We start from the raw sequence: 27,421 nt of genomic DNA, 5'->3' as shown, positions 1-27,421 counted from the left end.
AAATGAGCTCCAGCTTACATGTCACCTGTGACCAACAGCAGGCTAGGCATTTCTCAGATTTTCCCACAATTTCCTGTAACAGTCCTCTTAAGCTTTCAGACACGCAAGCCCTTCTTCACCTCTGAAGTTGAAGCATGATGCTTCAAAGCTAAATACAACTTGAGGCCACTTTATTAGTGTTTAGTGTCTAGGTAAAAATAGTTGACATCTGCATTAGAGGGCAATTTTACAGGTAAGGGAGCTAGAGAGTTATGATTTATATAACCTGCAGTTCCATGGATCTGACATCCTTGTCCGTGCACCCACTGGCACAGGTAAGAACTCGGGACATTGCCTCTTTTTCAGATACTCACTGTCTTTATCCTTAGAAATCAGTAATACGGTTGAAAATTTCACTGCATAGTTCTGTCTCCTGTAGTACAAGCATTCATAGAATCATTAAGGTTGGAAGAGACCACTACGACCATCTAGTCCAACCATCAACCCATCCCCACCTTGCCCACTAACCATGTCTCTCTCTCAGTGCCATTCCCTGCATTTGAGATTTTTGTTTTTAAAAATCAAACAGAGCAGCATATGTCAGAAGAGCAATCTACTGGACTGACGTCTTCACTTTACAAAAGCGGGTGGAGAAGGAGCTTAACGCTCTTCAAATTACTTCTGTTGTTCGAAGTTGTCCTAGTATGAAATGATTCACCTAAAATGCAACTGTAGTAGTGCAGTACTACCTCAGAGGCAAGTATAGGCACAATGCCACACATGTGCTGCAGCTAGAACAAAATAACATATTCAGTATGTATTTTTGCTGGACTCCCTTGAAAAAGTTGTCCCTGACATCCATGAAATCTATTGGATTGCTTGTTCCGCATTCACACTGTCCTCCTCACAGCTGTTGGGGCTGTTGAAGTCCCTCAGGAGAACCAGGTCTATGATAAAGACCACTTCTCACTTTGTGAAGGCAGCTTCATCTCCTCCTGCCTTTCAGCGGCCTTTAGTGCCTACTGCTACTTCTCATGGTGATGATGTCATGCAGCAGTCACTGTGATACTGACTGGAAAGCTCTCAAAAAGCCTCTGAGACGGATCCATGCTGTGCTGTGCTGTGCAACGAAGTCAGCCCTTCACACAGAACAATGAGCCAGCCACAGCCCTCATCTCCCTTCTCAACATAAAAAAAGGCTCTATCTATACACTGCATAAATATATATATATTAAAAAAGTCTGAAGGGGTCAGCAACTCTATCTTGTGAAAAGGACGTTATTTTTCTGGGTTGGCCAAGGTGAAAACAAGTACCTGATAGTCTTATTCTCCTTAGTTCACTACCTCGGCCTCCTTTGCTTTGCAGCTGAAGTTCCACTCAGCTCTCTTTCCGCAGCTTTTCAGCTTTTGCCCCCTAAGTCATGGCTCCTTTGGGAGCAGTGCCCAATGAAGCAGTTTTGGACCTACTACTTGATCCCAGCCTGTCCATCCGCATCCCACATCACTTTATGTGAAGCTGTCCAGAAGAGCGAATGGTGGTCAAAATGAGAGAGGGTTAAAAGTAATCCTGGGGAAAAAGGGTTTGAAGGGCTGTTTTCAACCTGGACAGGTTTTCTGCTGCAAAAAGCCATTCATTTTTATATTGGACAATTAAATGTGTCAAGAGTAGAGACAGGAGCAAAAGGCAAAAAGGTGGGAAGGTCTTAAATCAACATCTCCAGACATGTCTACAGAACTGTAAACTCCAAATCCTGCAAGGAACCAGAATGGGAAAAGAAGGAGAAAAAAAAAAGAATTTGTTAGTAGTTTTCTGCCCAAGTTCTATATAAACTTAAGGCAACTGAACAAAAACCAGCAGCGATAACTGAAGGGAGAAATGAACTACCTACTAATTCCAGCTGCTGTTGTTTAGCTGTGTGTATCACCATATCAACTATGAAACTTTCCAAATTAACTAAGGTTTATATTCACCTGCAAGAAACTTTTTTCTTCACAAGAATGAAAAATGCACAGCAAATTCGAATTGTATATCCTACTCATAAAGCAATACATTCTATTTTATTCCTTTGTTTCTACCCCCAGATTGCCAAGTATTTTTAGTTGTTGTATTTTTCCCTTTACAGTGTTACTCCAAACGATGTAGGAAAACAACACATGAAAAGGATCATTGGTTTTAATCAGATCTAATCTGATCACATCTAATCAAAAGGAACAATAAATTTGTGTTATAAAAAAAAACATTGCATAACACACATATCTCTGATCATGAGACCCAATTCAAAAAACTTAAATCTCTGAGAAAAGAATAAAAAAATGCTAGTTTTCAATTTATTGGCATAAGAATGACTCATTACATAAACGGATGGATGGATGGCTAGGTACCAGCACCGTAGAAACAATCTAAAGAATACAAGGGAATAACATCTCAATTTAAGAAAAAAAAGCTGACAACAGAAAAACAATTAGGGAGCACCAAGAGTTGCAACAGATGTATTTCCCTGAAATGATGTCACAAGTGACGGAATATTATCTCACAGGGGAGGCAATACAGCCTTAAGCCATCCCTTCCAAGTCACGTTTATTCCAACACTTCCAATAGCTCAACAAAAGGCCCAAACGCTCTGGAAGAACCAAAAAGTCCCCCTTAATTAAAACTTAATTGGCAAGGCCACATTTTAAATACTGTTCTTGTAAGCAGGGAAGAATGATGGCCCTGAATGACTTAATAGATGAGATCCAAAGCTGTTAGGAGTGTAAAGCAGGGAGTTTTGGAATCAGAAAAGCAAAGTGGTATTTAATATTATGTAGCTAATAGCATCCAATAAATCAGGAGTACAGTGACACTCACTAGTTGGAAGGAGTTCCTGCCATCCCAGCCGGTTTGCTCCAGCAGCCAGGTACCAGCCCTGCAATCTGTCAACACGACCTTTAGCTCTGAGGTTGGGAAAAGAAAAAAAAAAATAAAAAAATCAGCCCAGTGACGCAATTTTCTGCTAGTTAACATTGTCACAGTTGTTCTGAACACTGTGAATCAAGCGGGATTAGGAAGTCTGCCAAGTGAGTCTAAGTGGGAGCCGAGGAAAATACAACAAAAACAAGCACACACTGAAAAACTTCAAACTGTGACCAGACAGCAAAGAACACCACTACAAGGTAGTACTTAACAGGCTTTCAGGACAGATTTCCTTTCTAAAAAATAATTTTAAGTGAAGACTTTTCATGTGTTTTTGTTACTTTTTTTTCTGCTAAGTAGCAGTACAATGATTCACTGCACAAAGCATACAGGTTTTTACTAGCGTACTCCATTTCAAAATACATTCATTAAAGTTCACTAAGGAAGTTAATGCAAAATATCTAGTGCTCAAATCATCTTTATTATATTGCCTCACAGTAAAAACACCTGAATATTCTCATATATTACTACCCACTGCTAAAACATGTATACAAGCACATGTTATAATGCCCTGTGAGATGCGTCAGTGTTATCTTCATCCTATGCTGAAGAAACTGAGGTATACATAGCTGGGTAAATATTCTGGAGTTAAGATCTCAGCACTTGGAGTGGGTAGGCAGCCCATCACCTGACAACACCTCTTAACATATGACAATACATACAAAGTAGAAAAACACAGGTTATTTTTGGGTATGAAACTAAAACAAGATTTTCTTCCATCTGAGAGTTTAGTGGTTTTTTGTTTTTTTGATTACTTGATGAGAGGTTCCTGGAGTTACGTCAGATTCTTAAAATGTGACTCAGCCAAAAAGGCTATTTATGTCAGAGAATCTTTTAAATTGGCCATAGAACCCATACACCTCATTTGAAACTACTGCACCTGCAGTGGGTAACACCAGCGGCTCACCACCTTATTCTGGTTTTTACAAACGAGAGTGACCTGTGACAAGCTGAAACTGGAACCTATATCCCGTAAATTAGTTCTCTGAACTGCAGTCTCATAAAGGAAAAAACAAACCCTCATTCTCCTTTTTACAAGTTAACTGGACTGCATTCCTTGGTGGAGTAGCACCAGATCAGTCTGACATGAACTGTTGCACTTGACCGTGAGACTTCTATTCTGCAACCACAGGATATTCAATAAATGTAGTAGTAATACCAAAACCACACAGCCTTCATCAATGAAAGCAAGTATGCGAGCATGCTTTGTGCCATTCACTATACATGAAACGGCATTTAATATAAGATTATATTCCAGTTATTCAAGTGAGGCAAAAAAGTCATTCCTCAGCAGACTAAGATTCAGCCTTTAGTTCAGACACATGAATGTGAAATATGTATCTCCCAAAACAGTTACCTTCTTGTACCCCTAGTACATCCAAACAACAATACAACACCAGCTGCTGCCACTTACGTAACATCAATGGCAAAATGGCATTTGGCTGAAGTCTGGGAAGAAAGATACTGGTTCTTGAACCAGCTGAGCAACCAAGACTCTAAACATTACTACCATCATCTCTATGGGTACTAGCTCTTAAGGAGGAATTTGGTGATCTCTTTTGATTATTCAACAATCACTGGATTGTAGCAGTGTGTGATATACACAAACAGACTGCTCTGGAAAAGTCTTAATCTCCACACGTGGGGCTTTGAGCAACCTGGTCTAGAGGGAGGTAACCCTGCCTATAGCAGGGGAGCTGGAACTAGATGATCTTAAAGGTCCCTTTCAACCCAGACCATTCTATGATTCTATTACATATTTTTGGACCATAGACAAGATTATTCTTTTCCATAAGTACACAGGAGAGCTTTGACCTTACGTAAATCTTCTCTGTGAATGGTTGATTTGCTATGCTATAAATATTCCCTTTTCCCCTTTTATTGGTACTCTCATCCTTCCTCAGCCATGAGCCTTGTAACCATGTCAGTTCAATACCACATTTACAAGCCTGAAGTGTACAGGTCAATCTGATGACCCTCATTCCTCAACAAGGAATAAACAGTCACGGATGTGAAGAGGGGGTACCGTGCTGGTACCACGACCACTAATGATACAAAGCGCAGCAATTGGACATGGCCAGTCTAGAGCAGCACTCAGAAGACTCAGAAAGGAGTTTCTAGGTTTGAGTTTGCAACAGATCCTCAATAGCATAATCTAGCAGCAGGCTGCATGCCCTGGCAAGGCTGAATATAAATGTAACTGAAGTAACATACATGGTTTGACTCAAGGACTAAAACAAAACTAGAATAAAGCAATCAGGATACACGAGCACCATGCAGCATGAGTCAGAGGCCTTGTGACAGCAGAATCCCAGAAGCTGCTGGAAGGATAAACTATTTAAAAAAAAAAAAAAAAAAGCTTTAGAAAAACAGAGCAATATAAAAAATCATTCATGCATACAACCAGTAAAACTGAATGAGTGCCAGAGTGAGTTCATAAAGTACGTGCATGTGATCAGCCCACTAAGGATGTGGAGCGTGCTGTAACTGATAGACTGGTTTGTTGGCAGTTTGTACTTTAACAACTAGCCGGGTTCTAGGGTGGCTGGAGCTCTTTAAAGTAGCGTAATGTTTAATTGCAATGGTTAGGGTGTTTACTGCACTCCTCAGTAATGTCTAGTGGGAGGTTGTAGGGGTTTGTTTGTTTAAATCATTAGTTGGTGTTTAACCACCAGCCACTGACAATTCAGAACTACATCAGCATAGTGAACCAGACTGCCTGTCAGTGGCTACCCGCATCCTTCCACCTGATCACCTGGGAAGCTGGACCACATGGCCCAGGTTCCTGTGCAGTGTCCCACCTCTGCTTGAACCAAGGGAATTCACACCTCTTTGCCCGACACTCAAAGACAGAAAGCCACACTGCAGCCGCTCCTTTGTAACAGACCCTCTCCAAACGTTTCCTTTAGCTTCTAACTTTCTCTATAACTGCTAAAGAACAAGACGATGTCAAGAGTCGTTCTTCTGTCAACATCTTCTCTAGCCTCAAGGTTCCTTTTGATTCCAACTCCATAAATCACTAATCCACAAAAACAGAGTATACAGCACATTCCCTTATCACTCTCAGCACTAAATAAATGCTAGTAAGAACTGAAGAGCGCATTCAGTACCTCACGGTACTTCACAATTTTAGCCAAGTCTTCCCCTGTCCTGTGACATGAATTAAGCAGCGGTGCACATTCTTTGACATGTAGATAATTCTTCTTGCACTTAATTATAATAAAGAATGAAAGAAATAGCGTAACAGTAGTCTACAGTTCTTAATTCTCCACTTTACAGTAGGCATTGTAACTGTAAGTCAGTCTCTACATGTTTCAGAACAGTTTGCAGCAGCTTTTTGTTTACTTCAGACAAGAATTCCTTCAGATTTTATTAAAACTAGCTGCTGAAATGATTCAAAACTGAGAAAACTTAGCAAAAGACAGCCAGCTAAATTTGGCTGCACATCAATACTTATCATGAGATAACTTAAGAGAAACAAAAGCTGGAGGATCTGAATACCTGGATTTATAGTTTTCAAGCAATCATAATAGACTGTATTGATGTAGCAGAAAAAAAATAAGGACTATCTCAGTTAAAATAAACTGAAAAGCCATAGTTTGAAATCCAGCAGCAATAAAGACAAAAACTTACATTTTAATATCAAAATAATAATCACACTATCATCACTGAATACCTTCAGAAGCACACAGAGTTTTGTGTAGAACTTGCTATCTCGAATGTACGTATAGATAATTGTGCAAGAAATCCTTTCTGTTCCAGTTTGTCTGAATGAACGTTTACAACACAGTACAACAGAACATTCATTTCTAAAATCATTTTGTGATTGTTCATATACTTTTGTTGAAAGCATCCACTTAGCAAGAGCATATAAATCTGTTACTTACAGCAACACTGCTATGCTCTCTGGAAGCTCACAAGTACTCTCCTCTGTGTACTTCTTCATCCTGTAGCACTGGCACCGAATTGCATTAGTTTCATACAATAGCTGATACTGAATGTACTGGCTTCAGTAACTACTCTAGTCTTAAGACTGTCAGCATCAACCTTTTTTCCTAGAGTATCCTCAACCTTCTCACCTTCTACTGCATAAATAAAATCCAAGAAATACCTATTCCTTAAAGAACATATGAAATAGATGTAAAGTATGTCTGTTCAACACCCACCTTAATTGGTGAGCAGCCAGGAGGACTTTGCCAATGATTGCTGTCCAGACCAAGTTAAACTCACTCACAGAGATGTATCATTTTAACTAGAGAAAGCTAAAGAACTCCCTGCAGCTATTTTATTTTTTTTGTGCATGTGTAAATGCTTAAACATTGCTGACAGGTGCATCTTTCCTCTTTTGAACAGAGGTGTTCAAGGAGAAAGTTACCCCTACGTCTTTTACTCTGTCTTGTGGGGGGGGGGAAGTGAGGTAAGACTTTAAAATCCTTTGTAGAAAAAGCAAACACAGGAGAGAAAAATAAACCCATCGCAATGATTTGTACAGCACTTGGGACAAGGAGACTCGAGACAAGTTTCCTAAGTGCTGTATGAAAAAGCGCAGTTTTTGGAAGAGAAAGCAGTCACTGCTCTTTCTGGAGGGTAGGAGGAAATGGCTACAGTGTTTGGAGCACATTGGTCATCTCCCACCTTCCCAGGACCAAGAGACACCCCTGCTGCTCTCCCTCTTGGCTATCAGGATGACTTGCTGAGAGGAAGACTGGCTAGGGAAAGGAGCGAAGGCTGCAGCCCTTGAGAGAGACATGCAGGGGGCTCTGCCAGCTCAGCACCTGCCCAGCGGGCTGTGTTTAGTGCCTAAGAAAACTGGCATCCATCATTGTAAAGATTCACTAGATAACCCCAGAGGTTGCCCATTCCTTCAACATTCCTTTCAAGATTAGTAAATGCCTTTCTCCTTCCTCAGATATGTCCCCTTTGCCTCAGGTTTCTCTCAGTTACTAGTCTCTTCAGAGCTTCACCTGCTTTTTTCCAGGTTCTTTTACAGAAAAGAAACTCCAAACAAAACTACACGTTGATGACAATGCTGTTTTGAGTTCTGATCCCTTCTATACAGTAAGGTAGATGGAAAAGAAAACCCTGTGTCTGTTATACACCTTGAAAACGTGCTATTAATTATTTCCAAAATCAGGATAACTCATCAAGTCTACGTTAATGCTTCTATCTTGGCTTGAATTGTAATTCTAACATGTATCTCAGTTTGCATGGCTTCTTTTCAGACATTTGTATGTAGAGTGGTGTTTCATTCTCATCTGTTTTCAGGAGCGTGGCAAGCGTACACAGTCCTCAGCATGGTGTGTAGCTTCTGTTTTAGAGATACACAGGGGAATGCAGCCCCAATAATAGACTCTCTTGTTTACAGTGCAAACATTCCCGCATTCTCAAGGACCAATTCAGGTATCTCCTGAGCTACAGTTCTAAATTTACCTTCCTTTAAGTGAATGCTATTTTGTAATTTTATTTTATTGCAGAAAAAAAAGCTAATAAGGCCTGAAAACTTCACTGCTGGTTGTGCATGACTATGCTTCTTTCCCCCCAAGATCAAATAAATTATCCACAAATCTCAGAAAAGTTTCACCCTCAGTTATAAGCAGCAACATCTATGCTGACTCTTCAATGCAATTCTTTTCCCTGAGAAAACCATCCATGCGGCTGCATTAACAGCTGACAGAAGGGAAGGTCATTCACCAGGGGGAAGGTCCTTGCGCATGCAACTGCATTTAGAAGTTTCCCCTCCAATTCCCTAAATGTATGCTTTAGATGAACCCTGCTATTCAGAAGCTTTAAGTCACCGAATTTGATTATAGTAAATTCCATGGAAACACAGTGTAAAACTGGCCTGTGATTAAGTGCTGATGAAGCGCTACTAAGAATCATAAAACCTAACTTTACAGTTTACTGTGAAAGTATTAATAAACCATAAAACACTGCTAAAACCAGAGCTGTGTAAAAAAAAATTCATCTGCAACACATCTTTAATTCTGTGATAATCATCCCCGTTTCTACACTCAAACTCACTGCAGAATACATATACAGCTGCTTTGCAAGTGTCCATAGTCTTACCAGGATATTTACATAGTTTATTTAAGTTGCCCACATCCCTACAAGCAACCTATTCAGGGAAGGAGCCATGTGAAAATGTTCAGATATTTTCCTTATTTTTAATTATTATATAATTTTCTCTTTCACTTTGTAAAGGCGTTCCTAACAGTATGATTACACTGTAATAACTGTATAGCAAGTGCTTACAAGTACTATAAAGAATCAACCTAGGAATCAGAGATTACATTTCTCTGGCCTTTCAGCAATTCTTGTGTACTTGGCATAACAGCTGGTATAGTTACAGAACAATTATTATAAGAGTTAAAAAAAAAATCAAGCAGAAAACAAACAAAACCAGCTCACTTCCATCAAGTTACCCAGGCAGATTATGGGTTACTGGACTGGGCAGGAGGAGATTTAGCTACTCCTCTATTCATAAGGAGGAGAGCAGAAACCTCTTGGCATTATTAGGACACGAGCCCTTACTTCTTTACTGAAGGCATTACATCACACAAGTGGAAGTTCAAAGGGCAACAATAAGCACACGAATAATGCCAGCAGATGGCAGCACATGCACACAAACACACCACAACAGCAAAACACTTGATCAATAGATTAAAAACAAAGTTAGAATATAAAAGATACATACTGTTCCTCTGTCAAGTCTTAACTTCAACGTTAGTTACGAAGAATCATAAGAAATCACATTACTTACACCACCCATTGTGGTATTGCTGCGTTTCCTTTTCCTACAGAGATTCCCACCATTACCAGGCAGAGCAAAGATTGGACACTGCTCATTCCATTTGCCCCTAGGGGTGCTTAGCTGTAACACACTGAATTTGGATACAACACTGTTGAGAAATACCACCTAAGGCACTTGAACAATTTCTTCATGTTAAACCCATCACAATACACAGTGTGATGTTTTATAATTCTCAGGTATTACTAAAATGGAACTTAGGAAGTAATGCTCATAAGAAGCTACTGAAATTGCCTGATATACAGCTTCCCCTCTTGACTCAAAGTACAGCTTAAAATCATTTCTTAGTTTAAGCATCATCTCACATCCCCCAAATCTGTTTGCCTTTTATTTTAAAACAGTGACCACTGATGAGGTCTGTTCTTCAGAGGACAGCTGGATTTAAATGATCTTCAAATCACTCGGTTAAGACAGAAAAGATGAATATTCTTTCAAATACTGCTTTTGTATCCATGTATTTCATGAATGCAATCACACGGCATCAGTGACTAAATTTAGCTTTTATTAAGCATGACTGCACAACAGAATAGATAAACCTATTTTATTTCACTTCTACATTTTATTCTGAAATCACTGACCTCATTTTTAGAGCTGAAGGTCTGATCGATCAGAAAAATAAGCAGACAGGATGAAACAAAGGTGCAATGAATCAGTAACTCAAAAGTATTCTTCTGCCACAAAGGAGAAGGAATCATGTATTACATTTTGTTGTAAGAAAAATTAATGAAAAATTGCACCTGACATATAAAGTTATACTTTTGATCAGAACACAGTCTTAATCTTCAGTTTCCATTGACCTCTAGCTTTTAGGTTTAAAGAGAATTCAAAAACTATTCACAAAAAAATAAGAAAACACAGCTTTCAATTGCAAGACTGAATCATATCCCATGGCTCATGAGCTTTCAGCCAGAAAATGAACAATTAAAGCTAATTTACTTTATCTTTCACATCCATTGTGATAAACCTGCTCAGTATTATTATTAAACAGAAAACTGCATCCTGCTCTATAAATAACTATATCTCCTCAAGGTCAGTATACCTCTGTTTTTAAAATATAAAAATAAACCAACCTATGTTTGAATACACTAATCTTAAAGAAGAATCTCGTGAAACAAATGTCTAACAGTTATACACAGAAGACAGAACATTTTTAAACTGGCTGTAATACTTCCTCCTCTGAAAGACTTCTAGCAATACTTAAACATTCAACTTAACAAGCTTATGCAGCTGATAAAGACCGTCTTCTCTTTTATGCTGCTTTTCAGATTGGTCAATGATATGCTGTGAATCCACCTAATCAAAAGAAAGATATAAGTTAGAATTCAATCTTATAAATGCCCTCCTATGAAACATAGTTAGATAAAATATATTCTTGTTTCACTTCTGAAGAGTTTTGACTGTTTCAAATCATACAGGCATTTCAATATGCTATACCTTTCAACATAAGAGCTATTACTATGAAATAAATGAGAACACTATTCCATAACCAATTCCAAGGCATTACAGGTAGTACTTTATGTAATGACAATGTCCTGAGACCACTCACAATTGGGAAAATCCTGATAGAAGGTTTATACATTAACTAGTTATAAAAAGCTAAACAGTAATATAGCTGAAACAGGAGATTATCTTGGCAACACACCAAGAAAAAACAAGTTTGAGATATAAAAACAAAAACAGTTTGGCTTAAGACATGGTATCAAGACATACTTCAGTCCCTCACTGGACACATACTAGAAACCTGGGCCCATGGTGCTTGTACACTGTTTGTCAATCTTTCCAAATAAACCTAAATCTCTCATTTACATGCGTTGGGTTGGGAGAGGGGCTGGGAGGGCACATACAGAAATCTTACTCCTGCACTCAGCAATTTGTCACTTCCTTCCAGTTAAAATGCAGTTGTTTATTATGGCATCCACATAGTGAATCTAGCGGCCTGCAGAGGCCTTTTTAGAAAGGTAAGTAAGATTTCTAATAGAGTAGGAAGCTATACTTTCCAGTTTGAACCCTCCCAGATTTTGAGGAAACTACTTTCTGATCCCATCACACCAACTCCAAAACAAGCCACACTTCTGTCACCTTAAGAAGGAAAATCACCTAGAACCCAAAATAAAACTAAAATGCACTGCATCCAGATAAATCTTAAACAAGAAAAATGAAGAAAAAAAATAATGTAATGTAGCTTGATAGGAAGAATACAAAATTTTAACTTTCAAAGGTAAAGTTGCCTCTACAACCTCAACTGAAATATAAACATAGAATCATAGGATTGCTCAGGTTGGAAAAGACCTTCAAGATCAAGTCCAACTGCAAACGTGAAGTGCTGTGTTTGAAAAGTCTGAGTTATATATATATATAAATATATATATATATAGCTGTTTTTTAAATTGATTTTACAAGACTATGGTATCAGCAGAAGGTGATGCATACACAACAGATGTTAACGTCTGTAATTTGGTTCTGTAGTGCTTTCTGTATCTTTAATGCATTTTTTTCCCCTCAGCATCAAGAGACATCCTTCCAAAGAAAATTCTTCTTCTGACCACTCAACTGAACATGCTAGGATACCTTGTTCCTTTTCATACATTTATTCATTTATTTTAGTTATATTTTTACACTCACTTGATTCCACGCATACGGTGTCTCATACCACATAGGAACAACTCTACGTCTTGGTTTGCAGATCAAACTGAAATTATATCAAAATAACCTTAAGAAATACATTTGCATAGGACTAGTTAACTACACAGAAAAGTTTATAGCAGGTACGACTGGATATCTGTAAGATGTCTATGCTGAAAGAAATCTTAATTTTACATGTTAATATAGTCTAATTAGTTCACTTACCCTTATTTTGCCCCTTTAGTTGAAGTCAAAAGATAAACTTATATAATAAACCTACAGTAACTGTAGTTGTTTGTTTGCTCTGTTGTTTCAAGGAAGTAATTATTTTTTAAATTGACACAGAACTAGAATTTGTAGCTGTCATTTATTCTGTAAATGTTATGTATGCTTATTTACTAGAACATATAATAAAGCTATTTTTAGGGCATTTTGTTTTGCATGACAACTCAATTACTATAGATCGCCTGTCTGCTCCGGTTATTTCCTCAAGCCGTGCAAAGTACAACGGAAGCAGACTTTAATTAATTCTGTCTAGATGTGTTTTTCAAACACACATTTTAGTCTTAAGTAGTGGTGACATGTTGTATACATAATTAGCTTTCAAAAAAAAGGAAAAGATAATGAAAGATTGTTGAAGCTGTATTTTTACATATTTACTCTTACTAATAAAACTGTTTCCCCCCCCCCCAAGGCATTGAAGTGAGATTAAAAATTATTCATAATTAAGATAGATTTTCAGTGTACGAAAGAGACATGACAACAACCAGATTGTTTCTTCCTTTGAAAAGATAAAAAGATGCACTGCTCTGGAAAGTTTGAAAAATAATCTGGAATAAAATTAACCATTACTTAATCTGGTTTCCTGATAGTATGCCTCCTCCCCACCCTGCAGAACCCTGCCGTAAGCTCCCCCACCCCTACTTTAGCTGCCTGTGTCCCAAGGTCAAACACAGGATGGCTACAGAACCTTGGCTCAGCCAAGAAAGAGTGGTGAAGAATCTGGAGGTAAGAAAAGTAGAAAAATTAACAGTAAAGTTACCCTTGCAGCACAAAGATTTCAGGAGGTAAAAAAGAGCAGTGACGTTTTTGTGCCCTGAACTTTGCATCTAAGAGTTTTTATCCAAATGTAAGCTCCTCTTGCTGCCACAAACAAACAAACAGGCACCTTCAGAGAGGCTTTGTGTTTTTGTTTCCTTCTGCCCCTCTACTTCCCTACAGTTATTACCACATGAATCATGTCAAGAAGCTTCACTTAAATTTGAAGACTAAACATGGTACTAGATGAGCGTCCAAAGGCAACACAGACACCAATTAGCCTAAGGTACTTGGACACAAACAAGAAATTAAATATTGCATCAGTAGTACACTCAACAGCTGGTACTTTACCAGGAATTTTGCTGATGTGAAATGCCAACACGCTGCTGGCAGCTTGCACTGGTGCTCCTCTGCTTGCAAGTGCAACTAGCACGCATCTCTAAGGTACAGCCTTTAAGAAGCCGTACCATCCCCTTTACAGATGTACAAACCAATCTCTAACAGCTGGCTTGAAGCTGCCATGTCTCTGTGCAACAAGAACATGTCTTGTTGGCATGCAAACAGCTGGCGTGTCTTCGAGACTGCAGCACGCATGGCATAGCATCCAAAATAAAAATAATCACCTTGACCCCTTGCCTGATGCAACATCTGCTGGTCAGCTGACATATGTTGGGTATCCTCACATCTTCTGGGGATTTTCTATGGCTTTTTAATTCCATTTCATTTCCACTGCCCCAAAGGGTAAGGCTGGCTGCCCCTACATTTGCACATCTATTATACAATACAATGTATTTAATTTTCTCTCAAGTATTGAAAATTAAAGTACATTGCATTTAGTCCTTTCACAGATGGAAGAAAAACTGAACAGCTGTATTCAAAACCAAGAAACACACCTGAAAACTCAGCATGAACAGCTGTTCCGATAATCATTTTCATAACCTAAGGTATTAGCAGTTAAGCTTAAAATCTTCTGATCCACAACAGCACGAGAAATTGCCCCACTTCGGCACAGTTACTTTAGAAAAGCTTATTGTACAAAAATTTTCCATTTACTGGAGATGAGAGCAATACTAGAGAGCATAACAACACAGAAAAGAAGCTGATACAGGGACACCTAATTGACCCAACTCTCCTGAACACTTGCCACAAGCTGAAAGGATTCTCAAGACTGGCTACACTGATTCATGACACTCTTTTCAGAGCCACTGGTTCAGTTACAGAAGCTGGGAAGTCTGCTAGAGAAAGACAGGTGGTCTTAAGTTCAATAACCGAGGACTTCCAGCAACTAAGCTGGCCAGCACCTCTCCTGTTGAGATCAGTTTACGGAGGAAAAGCAACACAAAAATCGAAACCAATCTAGAGGGAGAAAGTTCTAAACCTTTCTGTGCTTTTATGCCATAGGTCTGAGTACACAAAAGTAAAGATACCATAAAACTGCTATTTTATAGAACAGGTTTTACAGTCTAGGTTTATGACTATTAAGTGACCAAGCTTCCTTGAAGAACCAGTGCTTCCATAAGCAGTCTGAAGTTGTTGAGCACGCTGCATTTTAAAACAGGCAAATTAAATTAAATGCATCACTAAATGAAAACATCCTCTATGATCATTTCCTCAAAGCCTAATCTGAGCTATGCTTCAAGCAATCATTTAATTTTTATTTTTTTTTGCTGAGACAGTGAAACACAAGTTTTTATTTCTACCATATCATTACCGTAGAAGTAACTGACGAATATTTTCCTGCAGCTGTGGCATCTTCTCTTCTTCAGAGCACACTGAACATTCACACAGCAGGTTATTAATGGCTGCTCTTAGGATGTTGATCTGTAAAAATAACAATGACAGAATATAAAAGTACTCCTGAACCATAAAATGGCTTGGGTTTAAAGGGACCTCAAAGACCATCTAGTTCCAACTCCCCTGCGGTGGCAGGGTTGCCAACCAGGCATCTAAACCAGTCCTAGTTCTGTGTTATGCTGTATCAACATGTACAAAAGGTGGTTGCGGCACTCACAAAATTGAATTTTAATTGGAATATTATTATTCTTATAAGCAAAAGCATCTGAAGCTTTGAAACACTTCTTCCTCCAGATGCACCAGTGCTGGTAGAAGTGGTTCGTGTTCTGGACACTTGAAATCAATCTTTGAGATTAACCAGATATGCTTTGGAAGATACAGGCTACCAACATAAAGAAGATCTTTAAAATGTTTTACAAGGAATTCTATCTGTCCATAATTTTTTTTACACACAAAGAGCCTGGCGCTACCATTTTTGCTATGGTGTAATGCATATAGACATTACACAGATAAACGCTTTCAAAAAAGAAAAGTTCACTGTATCTGCACACCAGCACGACCACTACCTCTTCAAAAAACCTCCAGAATCCACTGGTAATCTACTCTACCTGCTCTGCACATAGAACTGCTCAGGGCACGTGAGGTCCTTCACTGACTAAAATCAGATTCCCAGGGCAGATCAGTCAAACAATAAGAAGCCTTTTATTCCCCATTAGAACATTTTTGCAACCTGTAGACAGAGGTCTGTCAGAAGGAAGTTTGTTGTCTTGGACAGCACAGTAAGCTGTATTTAACTTGTGCACAAGGGTTTTTATTGTTTGACTTTTCTGTTCTGGAAAAAGGAGCTTAATACAGTTGACTTCTAAGAAGTATAAAATTAAACTGAAGAATGCAAAGCAAAAATAGTATGCTGATCTGTAAAACAACAACGAAACAGTAATTCTAAAAGAACATAACTAACAAGTATTGACAGCTTCTTAGTGAAAAATCAGTGATTCTGTTTTGAGAAGTTTATAGAGTATCGACTATAATATTTGACTCTACTCAACAAAATGTATGGGCAGTAACTTTTTCTCTGATAGAAGTCTAAGGTTCTAAACAGGTAGTGCGTATTTTAAATAAAAAATAATAGTAATAATAAAGCTTCAATTATTCCAGAGGCTGCTAGGATTTCAGCCAGTAAGACACTCAACAAGTTATCATGCACTAAATTCTTCTTATGTATTAATTTACATTGTAGTAGGGTATGAATTTTTACCTCCAATATGTCATCTACGTCAAAATTCACATCAAATGTCAGCTCCATGTCATCTTCTGGAAGCAGTGGAGCCCTACGAGTCTGACTCCAACCCAAACCGCACAGAGCACCAGTAAAATACTTGCAAGCTTTATCAACCCTGTACAAACAAAGAAAACAGTCTCACCTTCAGATTAGGAAACTAAACTCATATGAAGACAGACTTAAATGAATTTGTCTAAACCACACCAAACAAGATACAGGATACAGTAGTCTCAAGAAGTGAAAGCAACTGTTAGACACTGATACCCTGTTACAATGCTTTTTTTTTTTTTTTTTAAATACAGCAATGCAACAAAGCTGGACTTCATGTTATGAAAACAATCATAGAATTTGGGAGAAAAATCGTATGCGTGCAAAAATAAAATCAAGGAAAGCTGGTTTCCCTGTGTTGAAGCGACAGTTTACAGAAAGGAGAATTTAAACAAAACAAAAGTAATTCAACTGCCAGAACTCAGATTTTATAAAACTCACGCAAGGTTCTCTCCTCACATAGATTTTAAATCTGCCCAGTTCTACAGTTTACCTTCCTTCATTGAAATAATACAATTCTTGAAATTGAAATAATTGAATTGAAATAATTCATTGAAATAATACAAGTCTTGTAAAGACTTACAGCATGATTGTCAAGAATTGTATTATTTCAATGCGAGAAGAAAGCCCGCAGTGCCACTTAGTAAGTATACAAAACAAATTACCTTAGCAAATACTATACTAAAGCTAATAAAAGATGATACAAGAACTGTATAAAGACAGATGAAGATAATATACTAACTGCTGGAAAGAAAGCAAAAAAGTCTGACACAAATTTATGAGGGTCCTAAACTAAATAAAGAGATTTTAAAAACAGGTGAATACCTAAGTTCTATGGCAGGAGCAAACAGCATACTAAGGAGAGCAAGTAGGCCAGGAATTGGAGGCATCAAAGATGTTTCCTCTAAAAACACAGTAGATCCTATAAGCACACACAAAAAAATTTTAAGAGTACATAATGAAGTTGCTAACCTCAAGATGATGTAATATACAACTACAGTAACATGTTTGCTCAGAGCTATTCATGTAAAAACAAGTCTTGGAAAAAAACAATTGTATTAAGCATTACCATTTGCATTTAATGATAAAAACGCAGCAACCAGAAATTGCTCAAAGGAGTGCTCTGGAGCATCTTGGACAACAACGGAGTTTATGCTTCCCTTTTGTATGACAGCATTTCTGGAGAGGAAATAAGCATGGAAACAACAAGAGAAACACATCAGAAAACCATATAAACAAGAAAAAAAAGAATCCTTTCCATTTTAGAGCACAACCTGAACAGAGTGTAAAATCTCAATCAGCAGATGTATATGACTTAAATGATTTCCCTATAAGACATTACCACACCCTTAAGTAGAACTATTCTTCCCAAAATATTACAGAGCAATAGCGTGCATTCAAATGCAATTCACACCTTATCACTTCTGAAAAAAGTCCTGTAAAAATCCGTAAGATTAACTAGGAAGAGTTTCACCAGTTTATGAAAATAACAGTTAAGAACACATCTATGCTTCACAATAAAAGCGTTATCATACCTGAACTGGGATACCTGAGTCATACTGTGGCATTTCACCTCATAAGGACTGAATGGGCCACTGATTGTCACCTTTGAAAAGATAACAACTGTCATTCTAGTTAGCCAGCTCAAAATACTTATAAATGAAAAAGTAAAACATGTTTGAAGATCTTGTGCACACACTGAGCAACACTGAATTGATAAACAGGCAGCATTTTCATCATCATCCAAACTTTTCACAGTGAGACACCTTAACAAAAGTAATGCTATTTTCCATGGGTGCTGGGAAGCCACAACTTCCTACAGGCTTAAGAAGCGTAACTGGAGACCTTGTAGAGCATCCAACAAAATCAAGCCATTGCTGTTTACAAGAGCAAGTCTTAAATTTGAAAATACTACACTTCAGAAAATTAAGCAATTAAGCAGGATTATGCCTGTGGGTAACCTGAGCATGATTAGGAGCCCAAAAGCCTAAATTTTTGTCAGGTTTGAAATAGGAAGAATTATAATGTAGACCAAGCTAAACTTGGAATTAGAATACAGAAAGGGATACAAATCTTTTTGTTACATATTCCAGCTCAGTAGTGAGCAGATGTCTCAAACTACTTAAGCAGAAGAGAATTCTGAGTTTGGAGTTGGCAGCTGAAGAAACACCCACCGTTTCACTATTACTATGCGCTGTATTGTTCTCTGAACTACGTTTTTATCATGTAGCTAAGGAAGAACCAAACACTTCTTTTTCCCCAGTAATTTCCTGAAAAACTGAATCATAATTTTGCTTTTTGCTGCAGCATATTTTATGGAGATGACTGTGAGGTGAAACAGTTTTCAGTTTCTCAGTTCTACCTTCATTTTACAGTGCTTGGAAGTGCTGCCTTGGAATGTGCTAGTACAGCCGGCCCAGTTAGCTCTTAGACTATAATTCAAAACTTCGTTAAAAGCTGCAGTGGATTAGTTCACAGAGGCACTGGCATTATGGCTCCCTACTCACAGAATGTACTATGAACAGCATCAATACGGTATGGTTATTAAAGGTAATTTCAGTCTTCTGCTGTGTTCTGATAACATGAGGAAAAGGATATGTAATGCCACACTGAAACCACCACTACTTACATTACCTTATGGGATGGTGCCTCAGATTTGTTGTCAGCAAACCACTTGAAGAACCTTTCAATTAGATCCTTTTCCTCCTCTCTTGAAGATACAGGTGTTTTCTCTTTTTCCACTATTCCGCTAAAAAAAAATCCCTTCAGCAAATCGTGGCTTTGCTACATAGAAATGGAAGAGTTAAAACCATGAAACAGTATTCTTTTCACAGATTTTACACAGAAGTGTCCATGAAAGGAACAAAAACACGTGGACAAAGAAAACCTGACGTTTTCATCACCTGATTATACAAAACATGAAAATGCAGTTCAGATTGAGTTTCAGTGAGCAGTGAAGCAGCTCAAATGATTCCATTATCTTCTGATAAATACCTCTGTGAAAGAGTGTCTCAAAGCACCAATGCTTTTGGCTAGCAGTACAGCATGAATTATGCACAGAAGTAAAAAATTATATACAATCCCATTCAAGTATTAATCTTGCCCAGTCTCATCTGGCACCGTCCCAAGGATTCAGCTCAACTTCTAACAACTTCAGATAGTTAGAGCTGAAATAGAACAGTATAAGCAGAGTCAAAGCAGCTTAATGAATACGTACTTGTGATTCATATGACTCTTCTGCTAGTTCAGCATAATGCTCTTCAATAAGCACATCTCGAATATTCACAAGGTCCCTGTGCCTTGTGTAGTGGAAAGCATCTACATGCAGAACATTATGCACAAGTGAATACACCTCCACTAGAAGAGTATAACCATTCACTAGCGAGGCAAATCTCTGGCTAGCACTGTAACTCCACTGTTCCCCACATACAAGAGATTTTGCAGATGGTCGCATCTTGCATATCTTGAATTCCAAAGCCTAAAGCAAAAACATTAAGAGCAATGTTTGCCCAAGTACAGAAAGAGCACAAAAATTTCAACATAGGCTCAGCAGTATGGCTACATTATAAAACGACCTCATAATTATTCCAAAGGCTTATGTTAATTCATAAGACTGCTGCAAAACTACTGTCCTAATTCCTATTCTGTCATTGCCAACAGAGGTACACATTAAATCTCCCATCAACTCAATGCTATAAGAAGTTGCAAACTGAGCATAAATAAAAGACAAATAGGTATTAATTCACCATCCGTATCAAAATCTTACTCATCTAGAAGTGTCTTCTCTGGAAACATTTTATTAACTGCAGTCCTTTTTAACTGTAACACGGAATAGCAGACAAGACTAAATCAGGTCTCATTCAACCCTTTTCCAGAATTGCCACCTGTAATTATAAGTCCCAAACAAATTTAAAACAGAAACCCTTGTGTCCCAGCCATTTTGGAAAAGAGGTACCAAAATTACTTAGCCTATTAAGAACAGAAATAAATGAAACTATAGTTTTGCTGGTTTCTTTCTTAATTTCTTCAAACACTTTAGACAACAAAGTATAACACATTTGTTTCAATGAACTTAATATCTGAATGAGGACTGGAAAGTTAAAGTTAGTTTCAGTTAAAGTAGTGATTGTCATCGAAATATAGCTTTAAAGAATTATTTTTATGAAAAGCTATATACTAAATGAAGTCCTTCAGATTTGCTTCACAGATCACTACTTAATTTTCAAAATAGATACCTTGTACTGCCATTTATCTGTGATGGGAACAACTAAGATTAAGCAGAGGGTAAGTAATGCAACTAATCACTAACTGTTTCTCCTCTCTGGGCTGTTTTCTGGGCTCTGTAGATGAAGCTGTCATTTGCTCAGAGGTTCTAAAACAAAAGCACTGCTAATCTACTGCTCAACCTGTTAGTCCTGAGCTTCACATGTAAGCAAACTATAGAGGAACCACAACAACATTCTCTTTCTACTTTTCACAGAATTAATGGACAACAAAGAAACTGATGACCAAAAGCAAGAAGCAGTAGAATTCAGCTGTTTGAGCATTTTCTTCTTGTTTTCTGTTACAGGTGGGAGAGAAAACCCAGTACGCTGTCAACACAGGAAGAGACTTAGTTCACACACTGTTACAAAAATAATACAATGTTGTTGAGATTTGTTGAGGTTTGTTTGTTGCTGTTTTTTCAGTGCCTAAACCAGGCAGCAAGTTCCTGTGTTATCATTTTGCTTTTGATGTTTGTTCCACATGCCGCCCCCACTGCCCCTAAAGACAAAGGGTGGGTAACATTTCTCTACCATCACATACAGTGCAATTCAGTTATGCACAAGAATTGCTTGTTCTGTGTATACGTACCTGAGAAAACATTTGTCAAACTAGTTGTAATATTAATAAAGATGATTTGTAAGATGTAGGATATTACTAGAACACACATTAATTTGTTATTATTATGAAAAGCGTTATGACTTGAAGTGGAACTCTGCTTCCCAGATGAGACATGAAAAAATCCCTACCTGGAAAGGAAGCTCTTGAAGATGGCTTGGAATCTCTTTCAGTTTTTTTAAAGGCACTTTTGATCTATCACCATAATCTACAAAAAAAACCTGGCAGGGGGAAAAAAAGAACCAAGAGCATCAGGAGAGGCTCTACAGCATTAAAAATCATACGTCTGAGGCAAGGAAAATGACAACTTGAGCTTAATCTTAGCAAGTGAAAGAGAATCGTTTTCAGAGTCTGGAAAATATGCTAATCAAAGCAACCCAAAAATAATAGGTCAAACTTTTATAATGTATTATTTGATCCCATGGCTTACACATTTACTGGTAATTTAAATTTGCTAAATCTAGAAAAGGCAAATTCCTTTCTAACTCTCTCCCTGCAATTAAATCTGTGTAACCTTATTTCTTAACAGTGAGTGGCACTACACAGTAACTGTCTTTAGATAAGCAAACAGTGAACGTACATTGGTTAACTATCTACAAATGTAAAGAAAAAAAACCGATGAGATTAACATTATTATTCACTAGTTTTTCCATGGCTTTTAGAGTTAATACTGAACTCCTGTCGTTCGTTTGTAGTGCTGACACCCAGCTATGTCAGAATAATTTTTTTTAAAAAATCAAGAAATTAAATGGAGGAATGGACTGTACAAAACCAGAAGATCCTTCCTTATGTGCTGAATAGGAAAGTAAAAGACTTAGCAATTATGACCAGTCTCGAATTGTGGCACACATTCCTATTACTGCCTTTGCCACAAAACAGCTAAGATGTTCTGATGAAACCTGCGGATGCTGAAGAACTCAGCCACATAAACACTGATACAAAAAAATCCCAATAAACGGATAAGAGTACTGAAGAAAAATTAGGAAAAACTATCTGTTTTGCTCTGCTTCAGCATACACAACACTAAACAACAGCATCTCAATTTAACACTAAAATACTCCTGTGTCCATAAGCCAGCAGCGCATTTGCGGACACAGCAGCCAATGGTATCCAGGAGTGTGTTAAAAAGAGTATGGCCAGCAGGGTGAGAGATTATCCTGCTCCTCTACTCTGTCCTGGTGAGGCCATACTTGGAGTACTCCGAGCAGTTCTGTGCTCCTCAGTTCCAGAAAGACAGGGAAGTGCTAGAGAGAGTCCAGCAGAGGGCCATAATGACGACTGGGGCCTGCAGCGTCTCTCCTATTAGGACAGGCTGAGAGCCCTGGGGCTGTACAGCCTGGACGAGAAAAGACTGAGCGGGGATCTTACTAATGCTTACAAATACCTAATGGGTGGGAGTCATGTGCATGTGGCCAGGCTCTCTTGGGTGCTGCCTGGTGACAGGACAAGGGGCAACTGAAGCTGAAACACAGGAAGTTCCATATGAACATGAAGAAAAACTTCTCTGAGGGTGACAGAGCACTGGAACAGGCTGCCCCGAGAGGTGGTAGAGTCTCCTTCTCCAGAGATACTCAAAATCCACCTGGATGCTTTCCTGCTCAACCTACTGTAGGGAACTGCTTTAGCGGAGAAATTCAACAGAATGATCTCCAGAGGGCCCTTCCAGCCCCTATGAAAAAATCAAATAAAAAAAAATACACCAACGTGCTAGTTCGCCTATTCTGCAGACACTGCATGCCGATTTTATTTTCGTTCTAGTTTTCTAGATCTGTTCTCTTTAGTGGAATATAACTGTCATGGAAATAATCCTTAGAATTCTTACTAAAAATAGTTCCAAATAGTTAGTTAACCCAGTTACCTCTTACCCACTTATGTTTGATACAATATGATGTACTACTGTACCTCTGCAAAATCTCCAGAAACATAAAGAATACGAGCTCTATAGTATCCTGTGTTTTCCAGACGAGTGAATGGTGCTAGACAAACCATCTCTGGATGTGGAGACACTGACAGATCTGTCATGTTCTGGTAGTTTAATTCAGCAATCAGAGTCTGGAGTACAGACCTATTTTTTTCATCTATCCTGTACCCCCAGAAGTGTCCAACTTCTACTATCTGAAAGTATAGAAATTAGACAATATCAGATCACATTATTTCATTCTTCCACATCAAGTACGAAATTGCTTTGACCAAAATACTTGAAAGCACTCCTACTCCAGGCACACACAGGAGCTTTCTCACACTGCAACATGGGGAAGTATTTGTTTCCTCATAAAAGGTTTTCCTTCATAATATCATGTTTTTAAACATCTCTCTGTTGTGTAATTACAATACACATTTCATCTAAGTAGACTGATAAAAGTATTACTAAAATACAGAAAAATAAAAAAACACTTCCAAATAAAACCAACACATTAAAAACTTAAGGTGTATGATTGATTAAACAGATGTATACAGCTATGGTGCAATTTTCTTGTAAGTGAAAGAATACCAGAGTTAGCTACATATATAAGCAAACCTGCACTAGTAAGTTACTGACACGATTCTTCAGGAAACTGATAGCATCACAATTTCAATCAAGCTGAACAGAAGAAGTACCTTTTTCCACTTGCTCACTGAACTCATCTACCATTTCTGATTTTATATTGACTCTGATTAAAAAAGAATGTTTACTATGGAACAAAACACACACAACCATTAGTTAAGGCTGACAGAGCGAAAAAAAGTGCACTGCGCAGGCTAGACCATGTTTGATCATCAAATCCATGAACACTTGTGGACTAAGAGACCTAGCTGAATAAACTAAAGAAATTATTCTTTTCTGCCCTTGCAAAACATGCCAATTCTACCAAGAGCCAGTTAATACTTCAGCCTCTAGTTTCCATTATCCTAGTGGTTTGGATTTTTTTTTTTATTTTTAATTTCAGCAGCATATATATTGATTTATATTACTCAAACTGCTCAAGAGATAACACAAGATCTAAATATTTTCAGCTTCAGATTTCGTAAGTATTTGTATACACACATAATTTTCCCTTAACGATGTTTTATGCATGCAGTGCTTTCTTGAAATGATCGCACAGGACCATTAGCTCATTTCTCACATCTGCATAACTTCTTCTCACTTCTGAATAAAGCTACCACGTAATAATAACCAGGCCTAATAAGTGCACCAAATATCTAATGATACCCATTTTTGCAGAGTACACAAATATTACATCTCTACTATTCACCTTCCCTGTATTTATACTATCAGCTAACTTCTTTCAGCTAAGACCTACTGGCATTAGCATCCATTCTTTTCAGTAAAGCTTGTTCAACAGTTATCTCTGTAATGTTAGCTAGGTACCAATTACTGATACGACCTACTTCAGAAACAGAACACTCCTACCTCTGTTACATTGATGGACAGGAGACGATTTGGAATCATCTTTAACAGCTGTGAAGTACCAAATGATATTTCCACAGGCTCCACTGTCTGTTTCTGATAGTCCACACTCACTCTGAAATTTACGGAATAAAACGTTGAATACTTCACTCAGAAGTGAAAACTTACTGTTTTTATTGTTTGTTTGCTTTCACTGCTTCTTACGTTGTTGAGGCACACAGGTATGCATACAGAGTGTGTGCACAGAGGAAGTGAGGTGGAATTAAAAAACAAATCCAACGACAAAAGTCACGACAATCACACTTTGTAAAGTAAAGGTAAGCCCTGAGACTCGTGTATGTATTTAACCTTTATTTGAAAATGCATTAATTTGATTAGAACATAAAATGACTACACAGAGTCAGCATACTGCAGGAGAAACTAACATGCTCTTATGACCATACACAGAAAGATACAGGAAGATGCACACCAAGAATCAACTGTGTCATCAGCTTACTAGAAATCCAAAGAATCAACATTAAACAGTAAAGGTTGTTGGGTGTTTTTTTATGTTGTTGTTGTTTTTGCTATGGTATGCTTTTTTTTTTTTTTTTTTTAAGTTTTAATCTATTACAGCACAAATAAATTCAGCATATCCTTCCCCCTTCCAATCCCCTACAGAATGTGGTTACCTTAAGGAGTCCATGCCTGCATGCGTCACATGTTGCAAGTCCTTTCTGATATCATCAGGATAATGAACATCCAGTTCAAGTGGAATTTTCAGCTGTGACATCTTGATTGACATGTACACTGCAGGAAGAACCTTTAAACCCTCCACTGGGTTATGGGAAAACTCCACAAAAGCCCTATTAAAAACAAACAACAAAAAAACAATACAGAAGAAAACTTTATTATAAATACCTGACAGGAAAATCAAAACTAAACCAAGACAACCATAAAAACAGAAAAGCTACCATTTTTTTCCCTGTCCTTATCACAGTAAGTCAGAGAACTACAAAATGTATTTTCCTCACAGGTTTCAGCTATCACTCTTATGTACCTGAAAACTTTTTTTTTTTTTTTAGAATTGCTCTTGTAAAAAAACGTTTTCAAGCAGTCTCACAAGAACTTATCAAACTCACTATGTTCAATACAAATGGAAGGAATGTGAAAAACCTTGTGAATAAGAATTTTTTCTTAAAAAGAGAAAGGTATAAAAAGGTCTACACAGAATCATCTTTGGGCAGTTCAGTCCATAGACAGCCTGCAGACCAACTAACACTGTCAAGTCACATGTGCTTTGTGGAAAGCCATCTAATGTGCCAATGAGCTGAATTAACTATATCAATGAGAAACAAATACAGACAGATCAGCTGCAGTTAAGGTCCTTTGTTCTAATCAATAAATCAAACGCAATTTGCTGATATCTGACAGATTAAATTAGAAATATTCATTTTATCAGTACACCACGTAAACAGAAGGAAACTGGTTAGCAGACTCATAACTTAGACCAACAGAAAGGGATGATCCTTAACATATTTCGTGCTTACCTTGATCCATCATACATAACAGATTTTACCTGTCCACACCGTCTAAACTGTGACTGCAACTGATTATGGTATAGATAACCATAGGGAGGAATACTCTTCAGCTGTTAAGAAAAGTCAAGTTAAATTTATGCACATTCAGCCATTTTAATGCATTGTTAACTTCACTTAAATAGTTAGTTAGCTGTTATCCTTCCCCTTCACTTGAGCCGTAACAGCAATACCCAATCTAAAATCCAACAAATTAAGAAAAAAGAAGCATACTGCATTAAACTAAAAAAAAAAAAAGTCTAAAGGCAGAAAAATCCTTTTGCTGCTAATTACCACCCTACCTCCTTCCTCCTGGAGTCAGGATTCAAGAAGAGTTCTCAATAGTGGGAGAGGATGGAAGTGAGGATTTCTTGAAGAAAAAAAATCAATCCATAAAAGCTAGTGAGACCACAGGGTCTGCACTCAATGGTACTGAGACAGCTGTCTGATCATGAAACTGCTCTGTATCACCTTGGAAGGTCACAGAGACTGGGAGAGGTCCATGACAAAAGAATAGGAAATGTTACATTCAGATTTTAAAAATCATAAGGATGACCCAGAGAACTACAAGCACGCCAGCCTCACTACAGCCGCCAGGATAATCATTGATCTATCAGATACATCAAACATTCTCCAGGCTAATTTGAGCCATTTTGCAGAAGTAAAGATGATAATTTCAAACTTGTACATATTCAATCAGATAAAAACATCTACAGAGTAAAAAGAAGCAACAGAATGCAACATCCAATTAGCCTTAAAATAATTAGCATGTATGTCATACACTACCAAGGACAAGATTACAAAACAGTAAAACTGAAGTTGCAACAATTATTTCAACTCAATAAAAATGCACTTTCTCAAAACCTTTTATTAGTTTTATGAAAATTGGCTGCCTGAATGAGACCAGCAGTTAAATGTGTAGAGGCTAAAGTAGGAATCCTTTATAAACTGCCCACCCACACAACTTTCACTGTAACAGAAGAAAGGAAGATGGGAGAGAAGACAACATACCAAGTGAGAAATGTTTACATACCCTGATTCTGTCTTGTCCCAAGACAGAAAGAACTTTGAT

The 27,421-nt window shown here is 37.8% G+C and overlaps 1 protein-coding gene across 6 annotated transcripts in view; it reads right to left on the bottom strand.

Annotated features, from left to right (window-relative positions):
* TDRD9 (tudor domain containing 9) overlaps positions 2,827 to 27,421 on the bottom strand; it is a 69,718-nt gene continuing 45,123 nt past the window's right edge. For 5 of the 6 annotated variants that reach the window (XM_021403974.1, XM_021403972.1, XM_021403973.1 and 2 more), the window contains 14 exons: positions 26,323 to 26,423; positions 25,465 to 25,638; positions 24,797 to 24,908; positions 23,308 to 23,520; positions 21,537 to 21,626; positions 19,742 to 20,002; positions 19,159 to 19,308; positions 18,060 to 18,130; positions 17,594 to 17,703; positions 17,350 to 17,446; positions 16,453 to 16,591; positions 15,112 to 15,221; positions 12,363 to 12,429; positions 10,222 to 11,033 (listed from right to left, as the gene is read on the bottom strand). In XM_021403974.1, coding sequence (XP_021259649.1) covers positions 10,938 to 11,033; positions 12,363 to 12,429; positions 15,112 to 15,221; positions 16,453 to 16,591; positions 17,350 to 17,446; positions 17,594 to 17,703; positions 18,060 to 18,130; positions 19,159 to 19,308; positions 19,742 to 20,002; positions 21,537 to 21,626; positions 23,308 to 23,520; positions 24,797 to 24,908; positions 25,465 to 25,638; positions 26,323 to 26,423 — 1,791 coding nt within the window. In that variant the 3' untranslated portion in view covers positions 10,222 to 10,937. Of the gene's footprint in view, positions 2,914 to 9,692; positions 9,814 to 10,221; positions 11,034 to 12,362; positions 12,430 to 15,111; positions 15,222 to 16,452; positions 16,592 to 17,349; positions 17,447 to 17,593; positions 17,704 to 18,059; positions 18,131 to 19,158; positions 19,309 to 19,741; positions 20,003 to 21,536; positions 21,627 to 23,307; positions 23,521 to 24,796; positions 24,909 to 25,464; positions 25,639 to 26,322; positions 26,424 to 27,421 lie in introns of those variants that run through there. The other variant, XR_002440964.1, reaches the window with a different exon arrangement.

The sequence above is a fragment of the Numida meleagris genome, chromosome 6, assembly GCF_002078875.1.
Source record: "Numida meleagris isolate 19003 breed g44 Domestic line chromosome 6, NumMel1.0, whole genome shotgun sequence".
Classification (NCBI taxonomy): Eukaryota; Metazoa; Chordata; class Aves; order Galliformes; family Numididae; genus Numida; species Numida meleagris.
Note: the sequence above shows the minus strand (reverse complement) of the source record. Positions and strands in the feature narration are given on the sequence as shown.